A 25,405-nucleotide genomic window follows, 5' to 3' on the forward strand; every position below is an offset into this window, starting at 1 on the left:
TACACTGCTTTTAATCTGTAACTAAATATATAATCCTTCCAGCCATGTTGCAACCCTCTTCTCTCGCTATCAGCCATTTGTGTTATTTTTCGTATATGTTGGAGTACATAACCGTCAACTGACCTTTTACCATGAGTTTGTAATATGGGAAAATATGCAACAATAGTATTAATTAAAGACCATTAAATCCCTTTTTTGTTTATAAGCTTTACTGGGACAAGAACATAATCATATTCTTTTCACTGTTTAACACAACTGTCTTCTCTCATTTGCACATTACGTAGGAACTTTTCTGTTACGGAATTTATTTATAAATGAGAGAAGTATAACTTTACATTTACAACGCTTTCTCGGAGAACAGTTCTATTAAATTTTCCCATCTTACATAGTAAGCCATGCTATTACCTGTTTGATGCATATAGCATATATATATAATACATTTCATACAGTATATCGAATTCTTAATACAAGTAACAATATAGATTGGACCATCAAATAAGCTCTCCATTTTCGTAAATTTGACAAAAGTCAGACTCGATATTAAATGCTTGAAATCCGTATATTATATACAATGTGCTTTTTATATTCGTTGTAAACGAGCTATGGTAACAACATGGAAATTCTCTTTTTACTGTTTTCCCTATGTTAGGCACAGAATTAAGAAATAAACTTACTATGAATTTTCAAGTGTTCATCAAACATCCTCAAACACTTGCATACGTACATACACCAAGCGTGCTCATTTACAAAGTGCAACAATACATAGAATAACAAGGCATTAATATGATATAATTTTACAGAAATATTTCAAACGGCAAGTGGAATGATCTAACAAATAAATAATAATAATAATAAAAATTATCACATTACAAAAAAGATATTTTCTTCAAAATATAGTGGCACTAATATTATAGTTTACAGGCCATTATTCCCTTACTTATTGAAGAAAAACAAGGACATTCTTATTTAAAAACTTACAACGTACTTATTTAAAACGACTAGGATTCGACGATTAACCACTGACTTCCAACAAGTGAGCAAAACTAGACGGAAGGAATGACTTATATAGCACAATGATGTATATATTTGATCTTACATATACACATTATGTGGACAAAATTAATCTACAAGCTCTCTACATTAAGTGGGATTCTATGTAATTAATTGGTATGCACAATCTACCAAGTCACATGGTGCTATATTTAGTGACATCATTAAAATTTAACTTATAATTTTATTTTTGCACATACACACACATGGTGGTCGAAATTGGAAATAAATTACTACCGGTGTGGTTGTATGCACAGACCTGTCTTAGATATATTTCAATATACGTAGTAGAACTTATTTTTAAATTTTTACAGCTAGTACGATTCTTGGCATGGCTTTCCCACAATCCACTCAACCATAATAATGAGACACTGTATTGAGCAAATATTGGAATTCTACTAAATTGAAGTATAGGAATCTCAGACAATACAAAACCACGCTCAGGAATTTTAACTATTTTTCTACTTACAGGTATCAGTAATTCCTGAATTTTCTTTAAGCTTCCAAGTTTTCAACTCTCCTTTGGAGGCTTGTTCCCGGAGGGTAAAAACAGGAAGGAAAAGAATGGAAACATCAAGGAATAAAAATAGAACGGACTTACTAAGGGAAGAGCTGTGGTACGAAAACACATTGTCAACTACGTCAGTGTCAAGTGCAAACTCTTTCTTGCATCATCTTCATCCACTGATCACTGACGTACTTGACAACGTGTTTCTGTACAACAATGCTCTTCCCTTAGTAAGTCCGTTTCATTTTTATTCCGTGATGTTTCTATTCTTTTTCTTCCTGTTTTTAACCTCCGTGACCAAGACTCCACGGAAGGCTTGGAACCTCAAAGAAAATTCAGGAATTACAGAGATCTGTAAGTATTACCATAATTATCTCGCTCATAGGTTTGCTATTTTTCTTTCCTAAAGAAAATTGCTCAATTAAGTGGGTTCTTTGGATTCCACTCATGCTGTACTTTCTCACCCCCTCCCCCGCCCCAAAGAAAAAAATCGTCTCCGCTTCTCGCTGACAGGCAATAAATTGAACCTTAGATGTCGTCAAACATTCCTTTCTTTCTTTTTCGTATAAATAGGTGAAGTGTGTTACACATGTATGAGGCAACATTCTCCTCTTTTCCTTATGTTAATTGGGGTAGTGGACATAGTTCTCACTACCTATTTCGTCACACTATTATCAAAACGTGCCGATTGCAAACCTCACAAGAGCGGGTATTATACTTTCTTTAGTAACAAAGTGTTAAAAATGATTAGTAGATTTGTCTTTTATTATTTTTTTTTCAATTGCTAAAAGTGCACGGAAGCAAAAACCAACATCAACATATGAAAAACTTCAAAATTACTATGAAATCAAGTCATGAGTGTCTCTCCGTCTTGTTTATCACAGTATATTTTGATGTCCCATGCCTGAAGAAAAAATGCAGAGGTGATAAACAATATCTCAAAGATTTCTTTTATAGTATGTTTATGTATGAAGTGTGAACATGAAATAAAAACAAGGATAGGAATGGCGAAAGAAGCCTTTAAGAGGAAGAAAATACTATTTTGTGGGACCTCGAATAAAGAGTTGAGAAAAAGACTTATAAAATGCTTCGTTTGGAGTATTGTTTTGTATGGGTCAGAAACATTGGGACCTCGAATAAAGAGTTGAGAAAAAGACTTATAAAATGCTTCGTTTGGAGTACTGTTTTGTATGGATCAGAAACATGTACATTACGTAAAAATAATTAAAACGACTGGAAGCTTTCGAAATGTGGGTATGGAGAAGAATGGAGAATTAACTGGATCGAACAGAAAACGAATGAGAGGTTGTTAGAAATGGTGGGGAGAAAAGATGAAGCGGAAGAGAAACTGGTTGGGACATTGGTTAAGAACGAACTATATCATGAGGGACGTGCTAAAGAGTATGGTGGCAGGAAGGAGAGTGAGGGGGCGAAGGAGACTACTATTAAAGGACATCATCAAAACAGAGAAATCGTACGTGAAGACGTAGATGTTAGCGTAAGATCGTGGAGCATGGAAGCTTCTCAGCTGCAGCAAGTGATCTACCAATAACGACAGAATACTACGACGATGATGATATGTATCAGGATGCTTCATTGCTTCTATAAAAACAAGCTACATACGCTATTAAAGGGGAGAAGAATAGATAGTTCAGCGCCAACAACAGGAAAAAAGAATTGTCATCAACTACTTATAATGTTTTTTTTTTTTTTTTTTTTTTAATGATCTTGTTGGTTTCTGTAGACAGAGTTATACGATTTTTTTTTAAAATAAAGTTTCACTAACAAGTAGTTGCACAGATGTTAATGAATAATGATAAGAATTATTTTTTTCTTAAACTTTTTTTTTTTTTTAATTGGCACAATTTATGAACTTCATATCTAATGAACTGGATTGGAGTCTAATGTCCTTTTCAGAACTAAGGCTATATGAAATGTGGACTACTTTTTAAAATGAAATCTAAACATTACTCGGCTTTGTATCTGAAGCAAGTACTTCACGAGGCTCGAATGTGAGACCACGCGCATAGAAAGCATGTATTAGGCCATTTGCCCACAATTATCTGATCGGAGTTTACTGAGGCTAAGATGAAATCTACTGTTTAAAGGGATTCGAACACGGGATAAAATAATATTTTGCTATATTATTTTAAACAGGCGAAGGGGGGGGGGGGGAGAGAGATGAGATCCAGGCTAATTTCGATAGTATTACTTCTGCATTTACATCAAGTTAAAAAATACTTTTACTGCACAGCTATAGTAATTGTTTTAAAAGCCACAACATTTAAATGATAAATAATAACCGTACTTTATTCTAGTTTTAAGTAAGACTTCTACTTCCTTAAATACATTAAACACGTATATTTGTATATAATAAAAGAGTTTATCTTTAATAAGCACTAGTGACGTAAGCTCTGATTAATTTAAAATCTCTTGGTATCTATATTCATAATGGAAGATTATGCATACTCATTAATTACAGTTCTTGAATCCATAGCTAGGTTACTACCTAACCAGGTGTGTTACTCCTTCCTATTTATTCCAATTTCCAAACTCAATCCGTTTTCCCTCGTTAACATGTTGAAGAAGTCAACACCCAACAAACCAACAGCATTAGCACCAATTCCAACAGAAACACCTTTCCTCCAAATCTCACCATAAACTTAACCTTGGTTGCTCAGAAATAAATAATTCTCAAGCTAGCAAGTGCATAACAAACAGCTTCATTACCCACCTGCCTTCCATTAGCCCTGCTTCATTCAAGGCTAGTAAATTTGAGGTAACTTTAGACGTACAAAATTTTTAACAATGAAACTTTACGTCTTCATTTTGTAAGCTCACACTGAATTCATTTTGTTTCGCAAATTCAAAGAATGGACTTTTTCAGATATTAAATATTCCAGTCATCGTGAGAGATTTGAACACGATGTGTGTGATCCTGCAATCTCTTCAGTTGGAGAATCTTCTTCTGGCGGCAGGATTCGATATAGTGGAGCTGTTCGAAGTAGAATTTGTGCACTATCTTCACGTCCCAGTTCTTTAAGCTTTTTAATTAGAAGTCCTGTGTAAGAAACGAATTAAAAGTTAGCAGTTGTAAGGGAAAGCGATACAATTCATTAAAGAGGCACACAAGGTTAAAAATATAACTTTGAAAGTTTACATGCTTGGCAAATAGCTTAAGTAAAACTTTATCTTTTTACAGTTACCATTATTAGGAGGGGAAAGTGGTAGGTGGGGGGCATGATTACGTTTTTATAGGTGTAATCTTTCACAGCTTGTAATAGTTTCAAGTTTTCGCAGAAGACAGTTATTCCATCATTTATTTGGAGTCAATTTTGCAACACTGTTCAAACTTACGATTTCACGATCTATAATTTCACCAAAGCTGTTTATCTGTTTACTACACTAATGATGAATTTGAGATTATATGTGAGTTTGTGAATGCCATATTGATTTAAAGTGAAATAAACACAAATAAATGTTACATTTGTTAACCAACTATCTATGTTTAATTTGTAACATGAATTATATTTAAATGCATTCGTTACTCTTTTTGTTATTAGTATTATGTTATTTGGCACTACGTAAAATATGAATATTAATACTATGCCTTTTGAGTCTGCAGATTGGTTAGACAAAGTTTCTTTCGTTCACGATTTTGCTACGGTTCTTGTTCCTTGTTCATGTGATGTTTGTTTAAAATTTTTGCAATAGTTAATTGCTTGGAAACGTAGGCTAAGGTTTTATTAGAGTCTTAAAGCCTATTTCTCGAGTTTTGTGGTATTAAAATTTGTTCCTTTAGGCTCTTTATTATTTTCAGTTTTGTACAATTGTTATGTACCCTAATTTTGTATAATTGCATATACTAACTAACTAACTCTATGACCTATGGAACCCGGAGGTTCATGCCGCGTTCGGAAAAGCTCTCCACTGACTTCTATCCTTAGCCAATTGGATCTAGTTTCTACTTTGTATTCCTATTTCTGCGAAATCTATCTTAATATTGTCCTCCCATCTGCGTCTTGGTCTTCCTAATAGTCGTTTTCCGGTTGGTCTTCCAGTTAAGATTTTGAAAGTGTTCCTACTTTTTCCCATCCTGGCTACATGACCTGCTCACCTGAGCCTCCTAGACTTGATGACCCTAACAATGTTGGGTAAACAGTATAAATTATGTAGTTCCTCGTTATGACGTTTCTGCCATTCCCCATTCCCGTTTCTCTTAGGTCCGAATATTCGTCTGAGGATCTTGTTCTCAAATACTTTCAATCTATGTTCTTCCTTCCGAGTAAGCGACCATGTTTTGCAACCATACAGAACAACAGGCATGATTATCGTTTTATATATTTTAAGCTTCAATTTCCTCGACAGAATTCGCGACATATAGATACAGATATAAGAAAAAAGTAATAATACGGACAATCAGTTGCTGGTTAATAGTATAATGAACAACCTAATAATATTTGGAATAAAGTGACACTGCAAGTTACAACATAGTTTCTTGACATTCACTAAACTTTTGAATCGAATAAATAGATTCGTTATTAACCAACCATACAACTTTTTCTTATAAAACATAAACGGCAGCTGCTGTATGGAAGAGGTTAGTTTATTAAGCAGCTTCGGTCCTATTACAAAATAACTATTTTTGATCTTCGATAATCTAGTAAAGGTATATCAGTTTTCTACATTATCCAGTATGTACTTCAGCCCTGAGTGTCATATTTGTCAGGTTTTGCTTAGTGTAAAGTAGCGCTTGATAAATATATATAGATTAACTACTGTCATTATCTTAAGCCTGATAAATAGTGGTTTACAGTGTTCTTTATCATGAATTTCAACAATAATCATGATGGTTTTCTTTTGCAAACCTAAGAGATCATGTGCCTGGCTACTGTTAGCTCAAAGCAAAACCCCATATCCAATTATGCTTAAAAAAAAAAAAAAAAAATCGCTAAATCTAGGGAATTTGCAGAGGCAAATAGCGACAAAATTTCTACATAAGCTACTAACGATTTTTGAAATGTCTTCGGACAAAACTGGTGAATTCTTTTAGTGCTTTGCTCTCTCAAATTTTCGATATTACTTATTGAATGCTTGTCAAGTGATTGGTGAATAAAACGAATGCGAATCATTATGTGAATGTCACTACGCGTAATAATGTATATGGTTCGTGACGTCGCCACATATATATAACAAATTCGGGAATTCCCCTGTGGCTTCTTAAAACTGACAAGGCAACCTCTTGGCAACGGCAGTAGTGTGTCAGGTCAATTGCCATTTAATAGTTCGGGACGGAATGAGGAGAAAATTGTTTGTGATTATGCACGTTCGTTTTCGAAACAGAAGAACGAACTAGGGCAGTGATGAGCAAACATTTTTAGAGGACGGCCAAAGATAAATAAGAAAAATCTTAGGCGGATCAATATCATTTTTGAAAATAAAAGTGGCACATTTGATATCGTTTTTGTAATAATAATCCCTACTAATGACTGAACCTTTTCATAACGTGGTTAGAATTAGGATGCACTAATTCTCAGAAGTGATTAAATGCTGATTCGCCGGTCGGTTTCTAATACAATTCTTCTCTTCATTCTTCGGAATACAGTAGGTGTCATGTTGTGGTCCGGATAGAACCTTTCAGAGGGCTGCAGCCATTTTTGGTTACAGCTATTTAGTTGCAATGTGTAATGTGCAATTGATAAATTAAAGTGACTAAAGGTGCGATCTACGTGTGTTTTATATAGCCTTAAAAGTACTTTAAAAATAAACTAAGCATGGATAAACTTCAAGGAGGAGAGAAATTATGTCGGAGGAGACAGTATTTCTTTGTTAATATGTAAGTCATTTACATGGTTTCTGTTGTCATCGATTATGTTTACGCATACATCTTTATTTTTCGCAAATGAGAAAAAAATACAAATATCATTTTTAGGCTGACATTTGACAAATACCTTAGCGACTTTTCAGCAGCAATGAAACATCTAAGACTGAACATAGTTAATAATTTACAGGAATTTCCAAATTTTTGTCTTGCGTTCGATACATTTCTAAAGTCTTATTCATCAGGACTAGAATGTTCAAAGAGATTTCGTTAGTAAAAGTAACTTAAAATATAATATTATTATAAGGTTTCGAGGAATAAATGGCCAAGAATAAATTTTAGTTTCTATGACGATACGTGAGTGATTTGAAGACTTTGAATAATGAAGTTTAGAATAATCAACTTTGGCAAGATATTTAGTATTGCTATGAGTTGAAAATGACTGCAAATTATTTTTGTTTTCATTACTGTAATTGGACCAAGGATATTGTAATAAATACATAAGCAAGCCTTAGCACAGTTATGTCAAAGTGGAAAATGCATAACACGTTTCACTAAGAATCTCAGTGAAACCAATTTCTTGAGGACAAATCTTTGACTTTTCTCCCTCTACAGGTTATTTTTATTCTGTATAAAAGTAAGTACGAATATTTTTTTTATTTAAAAAAAACTGTAAAACCACTGTAAAATATAATACTCATATACCAAATACAGACGATCTTGAAAAATGCGCTTCTATTTTAATTTCTAGGATACACCGTCCGAAGAAGATTGTATAAATAAAAGTGAGTGAAATGTGATGAAGATAATAATAGGGTCACGTAATTTATGACTTTTGACTATTATTATTATTTATTTGTGGGTATTACTTAGTTGATTATGTCAAAAGTTACCATTGTTACAATTATTTCTACTGGAATTACAATTACAAAGGACGAACCTCATGTTTCTTACTAAAGATATCTTTTGAACCCCCGGTGCCAAAGCGCTCGCCTCTGGCGCATGGGGTAACTGGTTCAATTCGTAAACTTACCTACTTTAGTTGTTCCCGTTCGTCCCCACTCAAAGAGAAGTCGTGCGGTGTGACTGTTGGAAGGATTATTCCCAATATCGAAGTTCGCTACCTTATCGGACAGCCCCAGTTGGACAGCAAGGAGGCACCAATCTTTTCCTAGCGGATCCGGTGGGTCCAAAAGCTGACAGAGCAGTTGTCGACAAGCGGTACTCAATGCTGTTACTGGAAGTTCTTCACCTGTTACGATTATATTTGCTACCTAGATATAAAACAAAAAATCCCAATCATGAAAGGTTTTTCATAAACAATCAGATTAAACAACAAATAGAAGAGAAGTACAAAATGCTGTTTCAATTTTTTTCTTATGACATTTCCTAAAAAGTCTAGTACATCAACTACGTGAAATATTTTGCGTTTCCAGTCCTACTTCTTCATCTGCGTTTTCTATATTAAATTCGTACAAATAAATAGCAGATTTATATACTTTGAAGTGAAACATTCCTTTTCGTATCTTTACGTCCTAAAACCTTACAGCTGCAAGAACGGCTCTAGTCCTAGCTTGTTCACTTCTATAAAGGAAATTTCTGCACTTGCATAAAACAATGGATGGAGTGTATGGTTTCTATTTACAGAAGGACTAATTGTGATATCTTGGGTAATATCTCTGGTATTAAGGACAAATCTTTATGAATATGAAATTTCGATTTTTTTAGAAATGAGACCTAAAGGATTTAATTTTCACATAAGTATTGCAAAACACAAATCCTGATCATTATGAGTTCTGTTCGTAAGTTTACGTCATCAACATGAATGCCTTTTTTCATAAACAGAACAAATCATTAAAGTAGTAATACATGTAGTTTTTATGATTTCATGTTCTAATATGATGAAAAATGAAGTTTCAATATATAGTATGACATCACTGCGGAATGTTTACTACTAAAGAAAGTGATCTTACATATGACGCCTCTATGATTCTCAAGCAGCAATTGTACACTTCAAATTTTCATACATACGTTCCAATTGCTACGGGCACATCGTTGCATTAATCGTCTGGTCAGGTAGGAGCATCTCGCAATGCATAGTACATCGAGCAGTCCATTCAACACAGAGTGTATTCTAAGATTACTTTTTTTTTTTTTTTTTTTTTTTTTTAAATCAGAGGACGCAATAGGAAGTTCACCTTTATATTACTAAGATAATACGTGCATAGAAACTTCAACAGTGACAACGATTTAATAACAATTAATACAAAATAGATACTTACGTGAAACTTCTACAGTCCTTTAACGAAGCTGACAGCTTTCTCGACAACTCGCTGCCAGCGATATGGAAGTCGTAGTATTTCTGTAACACCAGCTATTCTGCTGATGGATCTGACGGAACGGTCTATTGTGTGCAAAATCTCGGGAATAATCCGCAAGTGAATGCCACAAAGCTGCTTCATTTTGATAAGGCGTATGCTCGAGCGTACGAATCTTACCTCAAGCGTCAATCCAATGGGTAGTATTATTAGCTCGAAAAACAGAAGTTCGTCGGAAACAAAGTGTAGAAGTCGTGCACGAGAGTGATAGCGTCATTCTAACGTATAACATAATCCACGACCAGCTTTGCGAAAGAGGCTTGCTGGATAATGCACGGTCGCAAATGGTACAATCTATACCTAATTTGTTCCGTTGCTTGGACTGGGAGGTGCTTTATCATCCACCATATTCACCGAACTTAAGACTCCGTGATTCATCTCACTTCGTGGCATTCGCTTCCGGACTATTCTCGAGATTATGCATGCAATGGATCCCTCCCCCGGGAACTATTAACAGAACAGGTGATGCTACAGGAAAACTAAGACCTTCGCAACACTGGCAACAAGTTGTTGAGTTGGCGACTTCGCTGAAGAAATTTCACGCAAGTATCTCTTTTGTATTAATAGTAATTAAATAGTTGCCACTATTAAATTACCAATTCTCGTAAATTAAAACTATTTGTAAATCTGAGGACTGTGTATAGGAAACAGGGACGTCTTGTAACCTTAGCGTATCCTGCTATTGATACAATCGTGGTTTTAATTGTTTGGGAATGGGTTTATGTATTACCAGCACAGAGAGGACGGCGCCACGGAGTATAGTAAATAACACACTTCTCATCGCATGTTTACACTATCCACAAATGTATCTTGACGAGACGACTGACGAGACAACACACAAATACGGGTATTTTCTCGTCTCACTTCTGATCCGCAGACAATTCCTAATGCTTTATACAGTTTTACAACCTGATAGAGATATTGGCGAATGATTTCTGCACTATAATTAGATGCTCATTTTAATGCTTACATATTTTGCCCTTATCGCCTCAATAGCCCCTTAAATGTCTCCTTGTCTCTGTCTTGTGGACGAGCCCGAGAAACTCATCACCGTTTTTAAGTCGGTTAAACATATCGTTGTACTCACTGACTTCATCCCAACTAAATCATATTACTTTCCCGTTTTACTTGCATTTATTCTCGGTTACAACTCGTAAAGCATAAAAGTCCTTATTATATTGTTTAGCGTTCCTATATTTGACTTGCCCACTGACGTTCTTTAACGGTAGCATCCACAACCAGCAGGCTACAAAAGGACACATTCCCTAACACAGTAAACTTCCGCTTTTTTCCCTCCACAACTCGATCCGAAAAGTGTAAGAAGCGCGAGCAATGCAACTCTGAGGAAATCCACCAGAACTTTTTTTTGGTTATCTTAATAGTTTGAAACAGAACAGAAACATAATATCGTTCTTGTTTGTCCAAATAATATGGTTCTTACTGAAATTCTAGTATTGATTTCCAGGAATTTTCATGACTAACTAAATTTTCCCTGATCAGCAATACCGCGAACATTCCCCCCCCCCCCCCTCGAAACTAAAAGTTAGGGAGAGTGAGCAGAACTTCTTTGGATATGTAATAGTTTGAAACAAAATAGAAATACAATATTGTCCTTTGTTTATTCAATAAAATGGTACTCACTGAAATTCTGGTATTGATTTCCCTGACTTCATCTTAATATCCATAAGTAGGTAAAGTTTCCCCGACCCGCGACACTGTGAACACTATGATATACGGTTAGGTTTAGAAAAAAACCTCCACCATTTCCACAGTCACCAACGCTCTCGTTTTTATTCTTTAGATAAATTAAGCTTACTTTCTTGATGTAAAAACTTATTGTAAGTCAAATTTCCTGTATTTGGTATACTATAAACATTAGTTCTAAACTAAACAATAATTATACATTAGCGTAATATCTCGGTATTCTGAATACAATACTATATATAAATTTGGCCTATCTCTCTAAAACCAACAGACTGAACTTGTTTCCTTCTTCAGTAACTTCTAAATTTTTATTTAATTTGCTCTTCTTTCAAAGCTCGATGTTTTAATACCTCCTGATGCATCTCAAGCTTCTTGACTTCTGGAGATAATTATCTTTTTATCTTCTTCTTTTTGAAATTGCACTGATTCTTTGAATGTTTTCCAGATCTTCTGTGAGAAGCTGTAGTGCTTAACATTGCTTGAGAAATAAGAACTCTCTGAATACTTCCCTACAATCTGATTGCATTTACCCTCACTTTTCCTAGAAATATGGAATTTCTCTCTTAGCATATTCTGAAGCATTTCCCTGACTCATTTTAGTTTCCCTGACTTTCCATGACCTCCTTTGACTTTAAAGGACAGTGTGAACCCTCAATAACATTGTAATGCCCAAAATATAGAAAACTCTGGCTTGGACTGGCTAAAGATTTTATGGACAAAGACCTGTATATCTAATTATGAATGTATTTACAGTAGCATATCTTTATCTTACGTGCGTGACTTGTGCGCTACATATAACAAAGCAACCTCTTAGTTACAAAGAATAAGTAAGTGCAATAGAACTCCACATTTTCCTGAACAAGACGTACCTCAGAAGCACCAAATCCTATAACATTAAGAAAAGATTCTTCTTTTCCCGTGACTGGATTAGTGAGTTTAGCTGTAATCCCTTGCTGTAGGACAGCTTCCATTAGCTCAGTAGGGGACCAGCAATAAACTACGTCGTTATGTTCCAGTAACTGCTCTGCACTTAATACATGTTTCTCGATAGGAAGCCCTGGACTCATTTCCAATAAGACCTGAAATAGAAACAAATAGTCATTTGTCGAAATCTAACTACTTTTCCACTTCAATCAATGGTCATATATATATATATATATATATATATATATATATATATATATATATAATACATACGAGCTCTTTCATAATAATATTTGAATAAATTGATTAATCTTCTGTAAAGTATCCGCTGTCACAAAATAAATCATATCATCTTTCACCTGCGAAGAATCACACTAAAATCATCTAATCTACTCAGCGGTTACACCGATTTTTGAACAATATATCCATTTCGGTTCTTTCTGTGACGCTACCTACTTTGTTGATGATGAAAAATCAAGTTTGAAATGGAACGGAACTTTAAGTTTAGATCCCACGTTAATTATCTTAATGAAAAACGTTGGTAAAGGAAATAATGATGGAGGAAATTACGAAATTATATCAAGGGACAGACAACGCCGTATCCCGAGGAAACACACATTTTTTGCTCAGAACAAATTTCAGGCGATGCGTGCTATGTACCTGTTTTGCTACTACTTCGTTCAACGTGTCATAACAAAATTTAAAACTCAAGACTTTTAGTGGATTCTGGTCAAATTTAGTAAAAGTACACGAAGTACATTCTCGAAAATGTAAAGTATAAGCTATAAATGTTATTTATAATACTTATTTAAATACGAACTAAATTGGCTAGATCTTTAAAAAAAATACCTCGATAAGAAAGACAAATATATTAGAAATGAAGTATAATTAGAAGTTACTACATAAATTTGACGAAAGAACAAATAATTTGTAACCCATACAATATTCCTTCACGATCAAGAACTGATGTGTATACAGTATCCACTAATATCATTTAATAGAAATGTTTTTTTATGAATCCATTTTTCTTTCTTCTCTCAATACAAGATTTTAGTTGTAACATTGTCTCAAGAGTCAATATACAAGCTTGTATTACTAAAGTCGACGATCTATTTATTCGTATGTCTTTATGAGCTCATGTAAGGAGTATATACATTTCAATTGGTTGGTTGGTTTGGGGTTTTGTTTTTAGCATCGCGGCTATATGAGACTTGGCTTAATGTGGGGCTCGAACACGTGGAATCAAATTATTTTGCTACGTCGCCAAAGATCGCTTATGCTATAGTCATGACGGTGCTCGATATATCTGAATTGTAAGAACTCTTTTTATCGTTGTAGGCGAAGTTGAAGACTTGATACCAGTTAAAAATTAGATTAACAATGTAATCAATTATGACTACTATGTTCTAGAACAAGTAAAAATAAACAAGTTCTTTAAGTATATTATCATCAATAGTTCTTCGAGGAGGTAAAAATAAAGACGTTACCTGATCTATTATTCCTAATAGTTCTTCAAGGAAGCACCTGATCTACTACTCTTAATAGTTCTTCGAGGAAATCAAAATAAACAAGTTACTTGATCTAACATTCCTAATAGTTCTTCAAGGAAATAAAAATAAAGAAGTTACCTGATCTATTATTCCCAGTAGTTCTTCGAGGAAATAGAAACAGGATAATCTAGCAGATGGAGGCCCTCTAACTTTGATTTCAATTGCCTCTCCATCTTCCTCTAATGTGATCAGACTCTCAATGACACCAGAACATAATTTGGAACCTTGAAACCACTGGTATAATTCGCTATCTGGATCAGATGGATTTTGAGAAGCTCTTCGAAGGTGAACCTGAAAAAAAAGGGATTTTATTTATTTATTTATTTATTTACTAAAATATTAAGTTCAGATTACAAGGTTACAAAGTTTTTTTTTTCTTTTTTTTTAAATAGCATTCGTTTCTGCATGCGATCAGAATTTCCTACTAATAAGAATAAATTATATCTTTTCTGTTTCTGAAGATTTAGCCAGAATATCCATTTCAATCAAAAAATAAAACTATGTTGTAATTTTATCTAGATACCCTGAACCTAATCAGAATGGAGATGATTCTCGGGACATAGTTTGGAGAATCACGTTTTAGATGCTCAAAACAAGAGAAACATTTTTCAATTATCACCTTGTTAATAATGTTGAACTACACATTAATTTGATCGGCGAGAATGGACTACGGCTCCACATTGGTCATAAAAGTAATTCCTTGCTAAATCTAACAGGCTGATCGGGATATAGCCAAATACGAATAGTTTTGATCTACGTTGTAACACACATACAGCAATAGTTGCATATGACGTATTTGTATGTGTTTTACTCTAGCAGGATCCGGAATGAACTTCATATACTAGTGAAACAGCACTAAAACTCAACTGCTATTGGGGTGAGTATATTTTACATGCACAGTTCAGCTGTAAGAGAATTGTAAACCAGTTTGGAACAAAGGACTTACTGTGGAAAAGACTGTGAACATGATGTCGTTACATGTTACAAACAACAAAGCCAACAAACGGGAGATAGGCACAAGGATCAAATGTAGCTTAACTGGTTGTCATCACTGACAGTCATTAACAATTGCCGATAAAATGCAGTTGTCAGGCCAATTTACGTGATCTTCACAATCGCGACATTAAAAACGAAGGGCCAAATGGCAATATTGAATGTTCACCATTTGATCACCAGCATTAAATGAGCCATACATTTATCTATTAGACTGAGGCACAATGAATACCAATACCTATTACGAAAATGTAAAAGGACGTAACGAATTTGCCAGCAGTGTAAATTTTCTGAAGAGATTTATCCACTGTAGATTTCTGTTATGCTGGAAAGCTGGTTATTCGTAGCGTGTGGTACAAATGGCACACTGAATGTCACATACTTTCCTGCTTATGACTCCTGTTTTACAAGAAAATATATTACATTTGTATAAACAGGCATCAACTACACAGCCAGATTATTTCTTACTCACTGACTGATTGATTCATATTTGCGTCCTTTTGATAGCAGTGAAGCTATATAGGAACAGACCTACATTTTAAATTGGGATCCAAACCTATGTACGGCGATGCTTCTCACTGAGAACTGAGACCAGGACCTAGTGCAACGAAGGCATGCGCTCTAACTACTAAACTAGAGAAAAATCATTATCAGTCAGGTCTTATCGCTAAACTGAAGAAGAAATCACAAAATTCATGTTACACTATTTACAAGCGTAACAATTAACACCTCTATAGACTGTTGTGCTTTGGAACTTCTCCAATGTAATCTCAAACATCGCCACATATTTATATAAATGGCATCTTGGAGAATTAGCAGAGATAAGTGAGAAAGAATACCGATCCCGTTTCCAGCGCAGTTTTCAGTTCACTGACCTATTGAACAATCGTCAACAACCAGAGATTGAACCGAGTACAACCGATGGTGACGCCATGGCAATATTTTTGAGGCGATGCCTTTAATTTTGTGAACGTGTGTATATTATTTCTTACACAATATTTCATTTATGAATACCATGAAAATGAATTTGCTTTCTATAGATGAGAAATAATGCATTTATTTTGAGACAATAAAAACTGGACGCTCATTGATCAATTGACTGATCAACTGATAAATGAGTTTAAGCCTCCTTTTCAGCTCCGAGGAGGATACTGCTAACAATGAGACAGGGCGTACTACTTATAACGGGAAATCTGTTAATTTATTTAGAAGTTACTGACAAAACAAATTTAATCATATGGACAGCACTTTTGAACCTGATTGTACCAATCATTATGTTGGTGCATCTATCTAGGTGTATTGTTGTTTTAAAGAAAAACAGATACGTATTCTACGTAATTAACAGTTATATATTCATTTTGAATATATATTATATTATATCTCATTTTAACACATTTGCAAGACCCCTAATTCAAGTAAAATAAACGCTCTGCAACACAAAATTAGAAGAACTGCGATTAAGTTTTTAGGGATTTTTCACAAAACTGAAAATGAAGCCACAATTCAACAAACTGTACCAATTTATGACTGATTTATGGAACATATAGGCCATTCTTCCCCTTCCACATCGCGGAGTCTGCGCGGACATTACCGCCGCACTTAGGTTAAATAAAGACGGTAAGTCCACGAGCTCAGTCTTCAACCCAAGGAGATTGATATACACTGTTACCAACAAATGTGTACCTATCATAGATTTAAAATATTTTTGAAGTCTGAACTTCAGTATTAACTCTCTGCTGCGCATCGGTATGTAAATATTCAAAGATCCCCTCTGAAATATTTTAACTTTTAAATCTATGAATGCTAATATCAAAAAATTAACCATTAATGGTCAGCCTTATGAGATTGGAGCATAAAATTGTATCCAATTCTTATCAAATTTTATGAATATATGCTGTTTTACTCCTAAAACTTAATTTAAAATCATACAAATGAAATAGACCAAACATTTCATTATTGTATAAACATTCAGATTATTTTAAAATTATATTTATTAAAGTACAGTAAACCCACGATTTAACGAACTTCGGAATTAACGAACAAAGTTTAACTAATGTAGTAAATGTAATTGGGAGAAAGAGACCATATGGACATAATCATCGCATACGTAGAGATCTTTAAATCTGAAAATATTGCCTTATTATGAAGATTTCAATAGTCTAGGTCTACGATTATTAAGAAACAACATTCAAAGTGGAAGTAACTAAAGTTTCAGTTTTTTTTTTCAGCCTTCTAATACGCAGTTGTAAGTAGTTTTCTTGTTACTAATATGGTGTATGGGGACACCGTGTGTAAGTAAATAAATATATAAAGACTTTTGGATTGTCTATACTTGATCTCTGCTCACTTAGTTAGCTTGAAAATCGTATTTCACAAAGTATGTGACGACTAGCAAGCCAGAACTACTGCTACTCATGCAAAACACAATATCTTTGTATATTCCTTTATTATTAATCTTTCCGTATATCTGTTATTATTCTCTTATATATATATATATATATATATATATATCTAACCTTCTATGAACACGCATACGCATCTTAAATCATAATCTTAAATCTTATTTCTTCCTATCTTTATAATCTTTCTTGTAATCTTGATCATAATCCGTCAAACATCAAACTATCTCATATCTACATAAATCTGTATATATTTTCACATGCTACTACTCATTTTTCTCTGTAACAGCAAGTAACATATTTATGAACACTTTGTGCCCAACTCATCTTTCAACACCGTGGTCTAGTGGTTAGAGCGTTTGATTCGTGTCCGCGAGATCCCGGGTTCGATTCCCGGCCGGTACTTCCCAGCGGGAATTCCACATCAATTTTCGGCGTCCACTCAGCGTCGTGAGGTAAAACTGGGAGTCACGTGAATAAATGACATGACGGCCACCATGTCTAGAAAGCTCCCGACACGCGTTCGTCGCTAGGCTGGACGTAGTTCCATCAGTAGCTAACAGAGTAGCCATCAGTAGCTAACAGAGTAGCCACCAGTAGCTAACAGAGTAGCCGTCAGTAGCTAACAGAGTAGCCGTCAGTAGCTAACAGAGTAGCCATCAGTAGCTAACAGAGTAGCCATCAGTAGCTAACAGAGTAGCCACCAGTAGCTAACAGAGTAGCCACCAGTAGCTAACAGAGTAGCCACCAGTAGCTAACAGAGTAGCCATCAGTAGCTAACAGAGTAGCCATCAGTAGCTAACAGAGTAGCCACCAGTAGCTAACAGAGTAGCCGTCAGTAGCTAACACAGTAGCCACCAGTAGCTAACAGAGTAGCCATCAGTAGCTAACAGAGTAGCCATCAGTAGCTAACAGAGTAGCCACCAGTAGCTAACAGAGTAGCCGTCAGTAGCTAACACAGTAGCCACCAGTAGCTAACAGAGTAGCCATCAGTAGCTAACAGAGTAGCCATCAGTAGCTAACAGAGTAGCCACCAGTAGCTAACAGAGTAGCCATCAGTAGCTAACAGAGTAGCCACCAGTGGCTAACAGAGTAGCCATCAGTAGCTAACAGAGTAGCCATCAGTGGCTAACAGAGTAGCCATCAGTAGCTAACAGAGTAGCCATCAGTAGCTAACAGAGTAGCCATCAGTGGCTAACAGAGTAGCCATCAGTAGATAACAGAGTAGCCACCAGCAGCTAACAGAGTACCCATCAGTAGCTAACAGAGTAGCCATCAGTAGCGTGGAGCAGCTGAGGCCCACAAATCGGGCCGTTATGCCAAGTAGTTTGGGTTTGGTAATACGGTATATACATTTAATATTTTACAATAGTTTATTTTAGATATAGTTCATAACACAAATTGAGATTTAACGGACTTCCGCTTTTACAAACACCATTTCATCCCAATCAGTCAATTAAATTGTGTTTACTGCACCTATAAGAATATTATAATAAACAGCAATTCGTGCACTATGTATCAGGTTGTCTAAAAAGTATTGAGCCTTTTGTGCACGATATGACATTAGTGTCCCAAATCGCAAACCCAACGTCATTTGACAGCTAACAGTTGAAACTAGTAGATGTGAAAAAAAAGCCTATAATTAGAAATAGGGCCTTGCATCGTTAAGATAAGTAAACTTTCTGCAAAACTGCGCTATATTTCATGATTTTATTTCAATAAAGTTGCAAATGCTGCGCAGGCACTGAAAAAAAAATGTGTTGATTATGGTTCGTTGTCAAAAGCAACGATCACAGATGGCTCAGTTGTTTTCGTTCTGAAAAGTTCGATGTTCGATTCTCGCAGTGGGCGACCACGCACAGAAAAAGTGCATAAGATTATGACAAAAGTCGAGCAGGACCGGCATGTAAGCAATGACGACATTGCTAATAACCTAAACATTCATCACAAACCATGTAAACCATTTGGGGAAAATTGGCTAGAAACAGAAGCTCGACGTTTGGGTGCTACACTATCTGACTCAAAAACATTTACCCGATCGAATTTCAGGGGGGCGCGGTGGCTCAGTGATAGAGCGTTCACCTCCGGTGCTTGGGGTCCCTGGTTCGATCCCGGCTCGCGCCGTGTGGACTTTGTAGTGGACAAACACCGTGCTCGTGGGTTTTCTCGGAGTTCTCCCGTTTCCTCCCATTTTCTTCATTCCACCATTTCACTAATCTCTTATCATCACCGTCTCCTTTAGCCTTACCGGCATAATCGTGGGACGTAAAGCTTAAAGATTTCAGTTCATTTTCGATCGAATTTCTATCTGTGAATCTCTTCTAAAATGTAACGAACTTGAGCAATCTCTGAAGCGGTTGATCATGAGTGATGTCAAGTGAATAAATAACCTACAACAACAATATGCGAAGATGATTGTGGTCGAAGCAAAGAGAAGCTCCAGTCTATGGCAAAGCCCAAACTGCTACCCAGCAGGGGCGCCTGAAGAAGATTTTCTAGAGGGGTGCCCATTTCCATGGTTGCTATATTACGTCTGCTATTTCTGGTATTTAATATACGTGGTTTTCTATATTACGTATACATTTTCGTCAGCCAGAGGGGGGTCCGGGCCCCACTCTGCCCCCACCTTCGGACGCCTATGCTACCCAGGTAGGTTATATTATGAATTCGGTGAAATTGGAAGGGCGTACATTACGAGCTGCTATCACGGGCAGAACGACAGACTAGAACCTGTACTGTCACCAGTTAGAACAAATGCCCTAGCAATTAAAAAACAAGTACGAACTGGTTAACAAAAATTGTGTTGTACATCACGCTAACAACGACAGACCGCATACATCTTTAACGACCCATCAGAAATTAAGAACCTGGTTGGGAAGTTTTAATACATCTACCGTATAGCTTGGAACTTGTACCCTCTGACTATGATTTCTTTCGATTTCTGCACAACTTTTTGAATTGTGTTAAGTTAGTTTCAAAACGGGCTTGTGAAAACTACATGTAACAATTTTTTGCCCAGACTCTACCAAAGTTCTGTGGCGACGGCAGTATGATGTTGACAGAAAAATAGCAGAAGGTCATCGACCAAAATAGTACATTTATGGTTACTTTATAATGTACATTCATAATGTTACTTCAAATAACAATAAACATATTCCCAATTTTGATCTCTAAATGCTCAATATTTTTTAGATAACCTAACATATGGGCCAAAGAATGTTCACTCTATGAGCAAGTACTAAATAATACCGAAACTTCTGTTATCAATAATACTAATAAAATACGATTTAATTGGCTTTACATGCGCCATATGTAACAACAAAATATTCTCTTGGTTGGTCGAAGTATTTCTTGTAAGTAATTGTGTTCACAACTCCTTGGCGTGAAGAGTCCAAGAAGAGTAATTACTGAACATTTTTATTTGGTGGTCAGCGCATCGACTTCTAATTAATTTTATTTCCCGTTTTTTAGATGAAAATTAGGTACTTCTTAATTCAAACAGCGGATGGCATTTAGTGTCTCTCCCAAATCCATCGATGGGTTACGGAGCCGGTACTGTGACTTATTATAAGTCCTTCTAAACGACCTCGTTTGTGCGTATACCCACCATCGATGACGCGCCTACTCCCTACGGACGCAGTCCCTCACTATCGCCCGGACCCCCTTCTCCGCTCCCGCCCTGACTCGGTTAGATAACATTCGTGCTTTTTAGTGACCACCTAGCATCTGGTTCGTATTTTATGCCATACATCCACACTATTTATACTCATAGAAATTACAAATAACGAACCGTGATTTGGAGGAGAAACTAAATAATACTTCAAATAGCTCCTAAACTAATTCATGATACTAGGTCCACACTGAACATACTGTGTCCTTATCGGAAATCAAACCTAAGATTACACGCACTAGAGGCATGTACGCTAACTTCTCGGTTAAACATGATTAAAGCTGACTTTCACTTAAATTAAAATCTTACATTTTACTTGTTATTAAAAAAAAAGAGAAAAAAAAAATACCTACTTGAATACGTGGGAAAATGCAATTGAGTAAATGAGATGTATTAGGAGGTGATCGTAGTCGTACTCCTCCGTAGACACCATCACGAAATCTAGGTTCAGTCTTGTCCCACAGTCCTTCCAGAGTATCAATTAAATTGTAACATGGAAATTCGTATTCAATGTCACCGTCATTATCATACTGAAAAATAACAACACACATATTAAAGAAACAAGAATTTTAAATATGTTACAATGTAAGAACAAAACACACATTCCGGTAACTTTTCACGTCAAAGTAACTTCAAAGTGAGCAGTTTAATTTGCGAAGTTCTCATTATAATGACAAAATGTTCACTTTAATAACTATTGCAAATAATACCATGAATCACACAGAAACATACTAACTTAAGTTAAAAAGTGTATTTAAATACAGTGAAACTTCTAAATAACGGACATTATGTAAGTATAGTGAAACCTCTAATGACGGACATGATTATTTGCCCACAAAGGGGAGCTGTCTGTTGCAGAAATGTTGCACAAATTTAGATTTCTCACAGCTCATGTGGTAATTGTATACAATATACAGTAAATACATGAGTTATAGGTTAATATGGAAAGACTGCACTCCGTATTCAAATTACTAAGGAAATGAAAGAAAAATATTGATCTGTAAAGAAAAAAATATCCCGGGGGGATATGTTTTGTGAACGTGTGCCCAGTGTGAACGTATACTTTTTTAAAAAAAAAAAAAAAAAAAATACTTTGGAACATTCTTACCTTTACGAACCGGGGGTCGCTAATCAATAGTTTCTGAGTAATTTGGACATGTGTGATTTCTTTGAAATTTGCTGACTAACGAGAGGTGCGCGAGAAAGTTTTATCCTGACCCACTTCCACATATCGTAGAGCAATGAAATTTTACATGTGTAATCCTGTATATCTATGTACGTCATGTGGTAATGTACAACTGGTAACTCTGCACCTTTGCTATGTTATAGGTCCAAACGTAAAGTAAGATGTAGTGGTCCAAAATCCACTACTGCACCTCAGAAAGCAACGTGGCAACATCGCAGAAGTACTTGCCCCTAGGAAATGACTACATGGTTAGGAAGAGGTGGAATGAAGATGGTGTGTGGTCAAGAGAAAATGCGAACTATGACGGATTTCATAGTTCCAGGGTAGTGCATCAGTCTGGCCAACATTCGAGCAGTGAACGGGTGCGTTGTTTTCCAGGAGGCAGACATCTTTTGTCAGCATGCCACGCTTTGGGCTTTCACAGAATCCCGCAACGCATGCAGATGTGAGGCATAGTATATCCTGGTAATTGTGGTATCCTTTGCCTGGAAACAATTAGTAATATCCCACGCTGATCCCAAATAAACGTGATCATCACTTTAGTCGCTCAGAGTTGAACATAGACTTCCTTTGATGGTGGTACACCCGCACGCTATCAATGGGTTGACTAGGTTTTCCCTAGTTTTCTTCACTCCCACCAGGCGAAGACCGGGATGATACCTTCTAGAAAGCCAGGGTCAGTTCTTTCCCAAATCCTAGACTCTCCTATAAGACCGATGTCACCCAGAGTTGGAGGTCCGAACCCTTTTTTGAGTCATTCTCTTGCTTAAATAAATAAATAAATAAATAAATAGCAGTCGAACACATCGCTTTAATAAATCAAATGTGTTATTTTGTTACGACTTTCCAAGGTTTACATTTTTATCTTTGTAGGAAGTTTATAACATTAGGCTGTCATTGTAGCAATTGATACAGCAATGATCGTAATTTTGTTCTGAGTTGTTAAAGCGATGTATTCGACTGCTATTTCTTTCTTTCTTCTTCAGTGTATTTATGAAAAGGAATGATTCACGGAGTGGTTCGGATCTCCAAATCCGGGATCACGTCGGTCTTTTAGGTGGGTCTAGAATTTGGGAAGAAACTGGCTCGGTCTTCTAGAAGGTATCATTCCGGCCGTCTCCTGGTGGAAGTGAAGAAAACTAGGGAAAACCTAGTCAAACCAATGATAGCGTGCCGACGTACCACCACTAAGGGAAGTACATGTTCAACTCTGAGCGATCAAATTGATCATCACGTTTATTGGGATTAGCGTGGGATATTACTAATTGCTTTCTAGGCAAAGGATACCACAATTACCAGGATATACTATGTTTCAGTGCTGCGTGCGTTGCGGGATTTTGTGAAATCCCAGAACGTGGCATGCTGACAAAAGGTGTCCGCCTCCTGCAAAACAACGCATCTGTTCAGTGCTCGAATGTTGCCCAGACAGATGCACTACCCTGGATATGAAATCCGTCATAGTTTGCGTTTTCTCTTGACTGCACACCATCTTCGTTCCACCTCTTCCTAACCATGTAGTCATTTCCTAGGGGTAAGTACTTCTGCGATGTTGCCACGTTGCTTTCTGAGGTACAGTAATGGATGTTGGACCTATAACACAGCAACGGTGCAGGAGTTACCAGAGTTGTACATTACCACATGACGTACATAGGTATGCAGGATTACACATGTAAAATTTCATCGCTCTACGATATATGGATCAAGGTAAAACTTTCTCGAGCACCTTTCGTTAGCCAGTTTCAAAGAAATCACACATGTGCAAATTACTCAGAAACTATTGACTAGCGACCCCCGGTTCATATAGGTAAAAATATTCCAAAGTACCTGTACAATATCCCCTTGCAAGGAATTCATCGAATTACCAATCACCCTATATATATAGGAAACAAACCATACAAGGTGGACAAAAGCAAAATTTTTACTGGATACCACAAGTGATAAGTGGAGACCTACACAGCATCCTAATACAAGATGGTGTGACGAAATCAGGTAGCACTGCGAATATCTTGGAAACGAATTATCCAAGATAGATGGTTATCAAAAAGTATTGGGAAGACCTTAATACAGTAATGGATCTACAATGGTTGGTAATGATATGTATGCGTTTCAGATATGAACAACAACCTTCACCACTACACTCGTGTGATTCTGTTCTCATTTTTGATAACTGAGCATTTGAGATTAAGAAATAAATGCTTATATATCTTGTTCTGAGAGATCATAAGTTTAACCCTGTAACTGTAAGAATTTCTAAATTAGTATTTTTCTACTATCAGATAGTAACAAAAATGTGTAAATACCCACCTGAATACACATTTGAAGAGATTCCAAGACTTGAAGCATGTCTAATGCATCACATTCTGAGAAAGCCATTTGGAAATCATCTACTGCATAACATCCAATCACACGTGCTTTACTCATAAAATCAATAGAAAGTAATTGACCTATCACATGATTGCATAGCCATTTTGGACAGAGTACAACCAAATCTTGGACTGGAGCTTTTAAGTACAATACCTGTAAAAGTAATTCTGATATTAGATTAATGTTTAATACAAATGATCAACTTAGATTTTTAAACTTTCTAATTCTACACCCCCTCTTCTACTTGTTTCTTTTGTTTCTTAATTGAATTTTTGACGCAAATACAAAAAAAATCTTAAGTTTTACGTCCCACGCTTATGCCGGTTAGGCTAAAGGAGACGGTGATGATGAGAGATGAGTGAAATGGTGGAATGAAGAAAGTGGGAGGAAACGCGAGAATCCCGAGAAAACCCACGAGCACGGTGTTTGTCCACCACAAAGTCCACACGGCGCGAGCTGGGATCAAACCAAGGACCCCAAGCACCGGAGGTGAACGCTCTACCACTGAGCCACCGCGCTCCCATGGCGCAAATACAAACAGCTTATATCGTACAGCTTACATTAAGACTGAATGATCTGCATTTACGTCATGTTAGGAACGAGGATATATAAAATAAGACCTACAGTTAATACGAATTAAAGTGTTCCTTTTAAATTTTCGTCCCGTTGTGTTGCTCCTTTTTCTGGTATTCGAAGAAAAGTGATTAGCTTTTAGACAGACAGTATGTGTGCTTAGAGTTGTAAAACGTTAAGATCAACAACACATAGGCTGTAGTAGTGATATTCTGACAGAAACGAGTGGATCCGTTTGAAGATTTGTGGGAGGGGGAGGGTAGAGAAAAGGAATTCTACTTATCA

At 36.1% G+C, this 25,405-nt stretch overlaps 1 protein-coding gene across 4 annotated transcripts in view; it reads right to left on the bottom strand.

The window, feature by feature from the left end:
* Positions 1 to 2,768: 2,768 nt before the first annotated feature.
* LOC145676400 (death-associated protein kinase 1-like) overlaps positions 2,769 to 25,405 on the bottom strand; it is a 397,918-nt gene continuing 375,281 nt past the window's right edge. For all 4 annotated transcript variants that reach the window (XM_081747256.1, XM_081747257.1, XM_081747255.1 and 1 more), the window contains 6 exons: positions 24,488 to 24,700; positions 21,351 to 21,527; positions 14,014 to 14,226; positions 12,331 to 12,540; positions 8,413 to 8,653; positions 2,769 to 4,619 (listed from right to left, as the gene is read on the bottom strand). In XM_081747256.1, coding sequence (XP_081603382.1) covers positions 4,462 to 4,619; positions 8,413 to 8,653; positions 12,331 to 12,540; positions 14,014 to 14,226; positions 21,351 to 21,527; positions 24,488 to 24,700 — 1,212 coding nt within the window. In that variant the 3' untranslated portion in view covers positions 2,769 to 4,461. The remainder of the gene's footprint in view (positions 4,620 to 8,412; positions 8,654 to 12,330; positions 12,541 to 14,013; positions 14,227 to 21,350; positions 21,528 to 24,487; positions 24,701 to 25,405) is intronic.

The sequence above is a fragment of the Thermobia domestica genome, unplaced genomic scaffold (genome assembly GCF_964235325.1).
Source record: "Thermobia domestica unplaced genomic scaffold, izTheDome1.hap1.1 HAP1_SCAFFOLD_149, whole genome shotgun sequence".
In the NCBI taxonomy this organism is placed as follows: Eukaryota; Metazoa; Arthropoda; class Insecta; order Zygentoma; family Lepismatidae; genus Thermobia; species Thermobia domestica.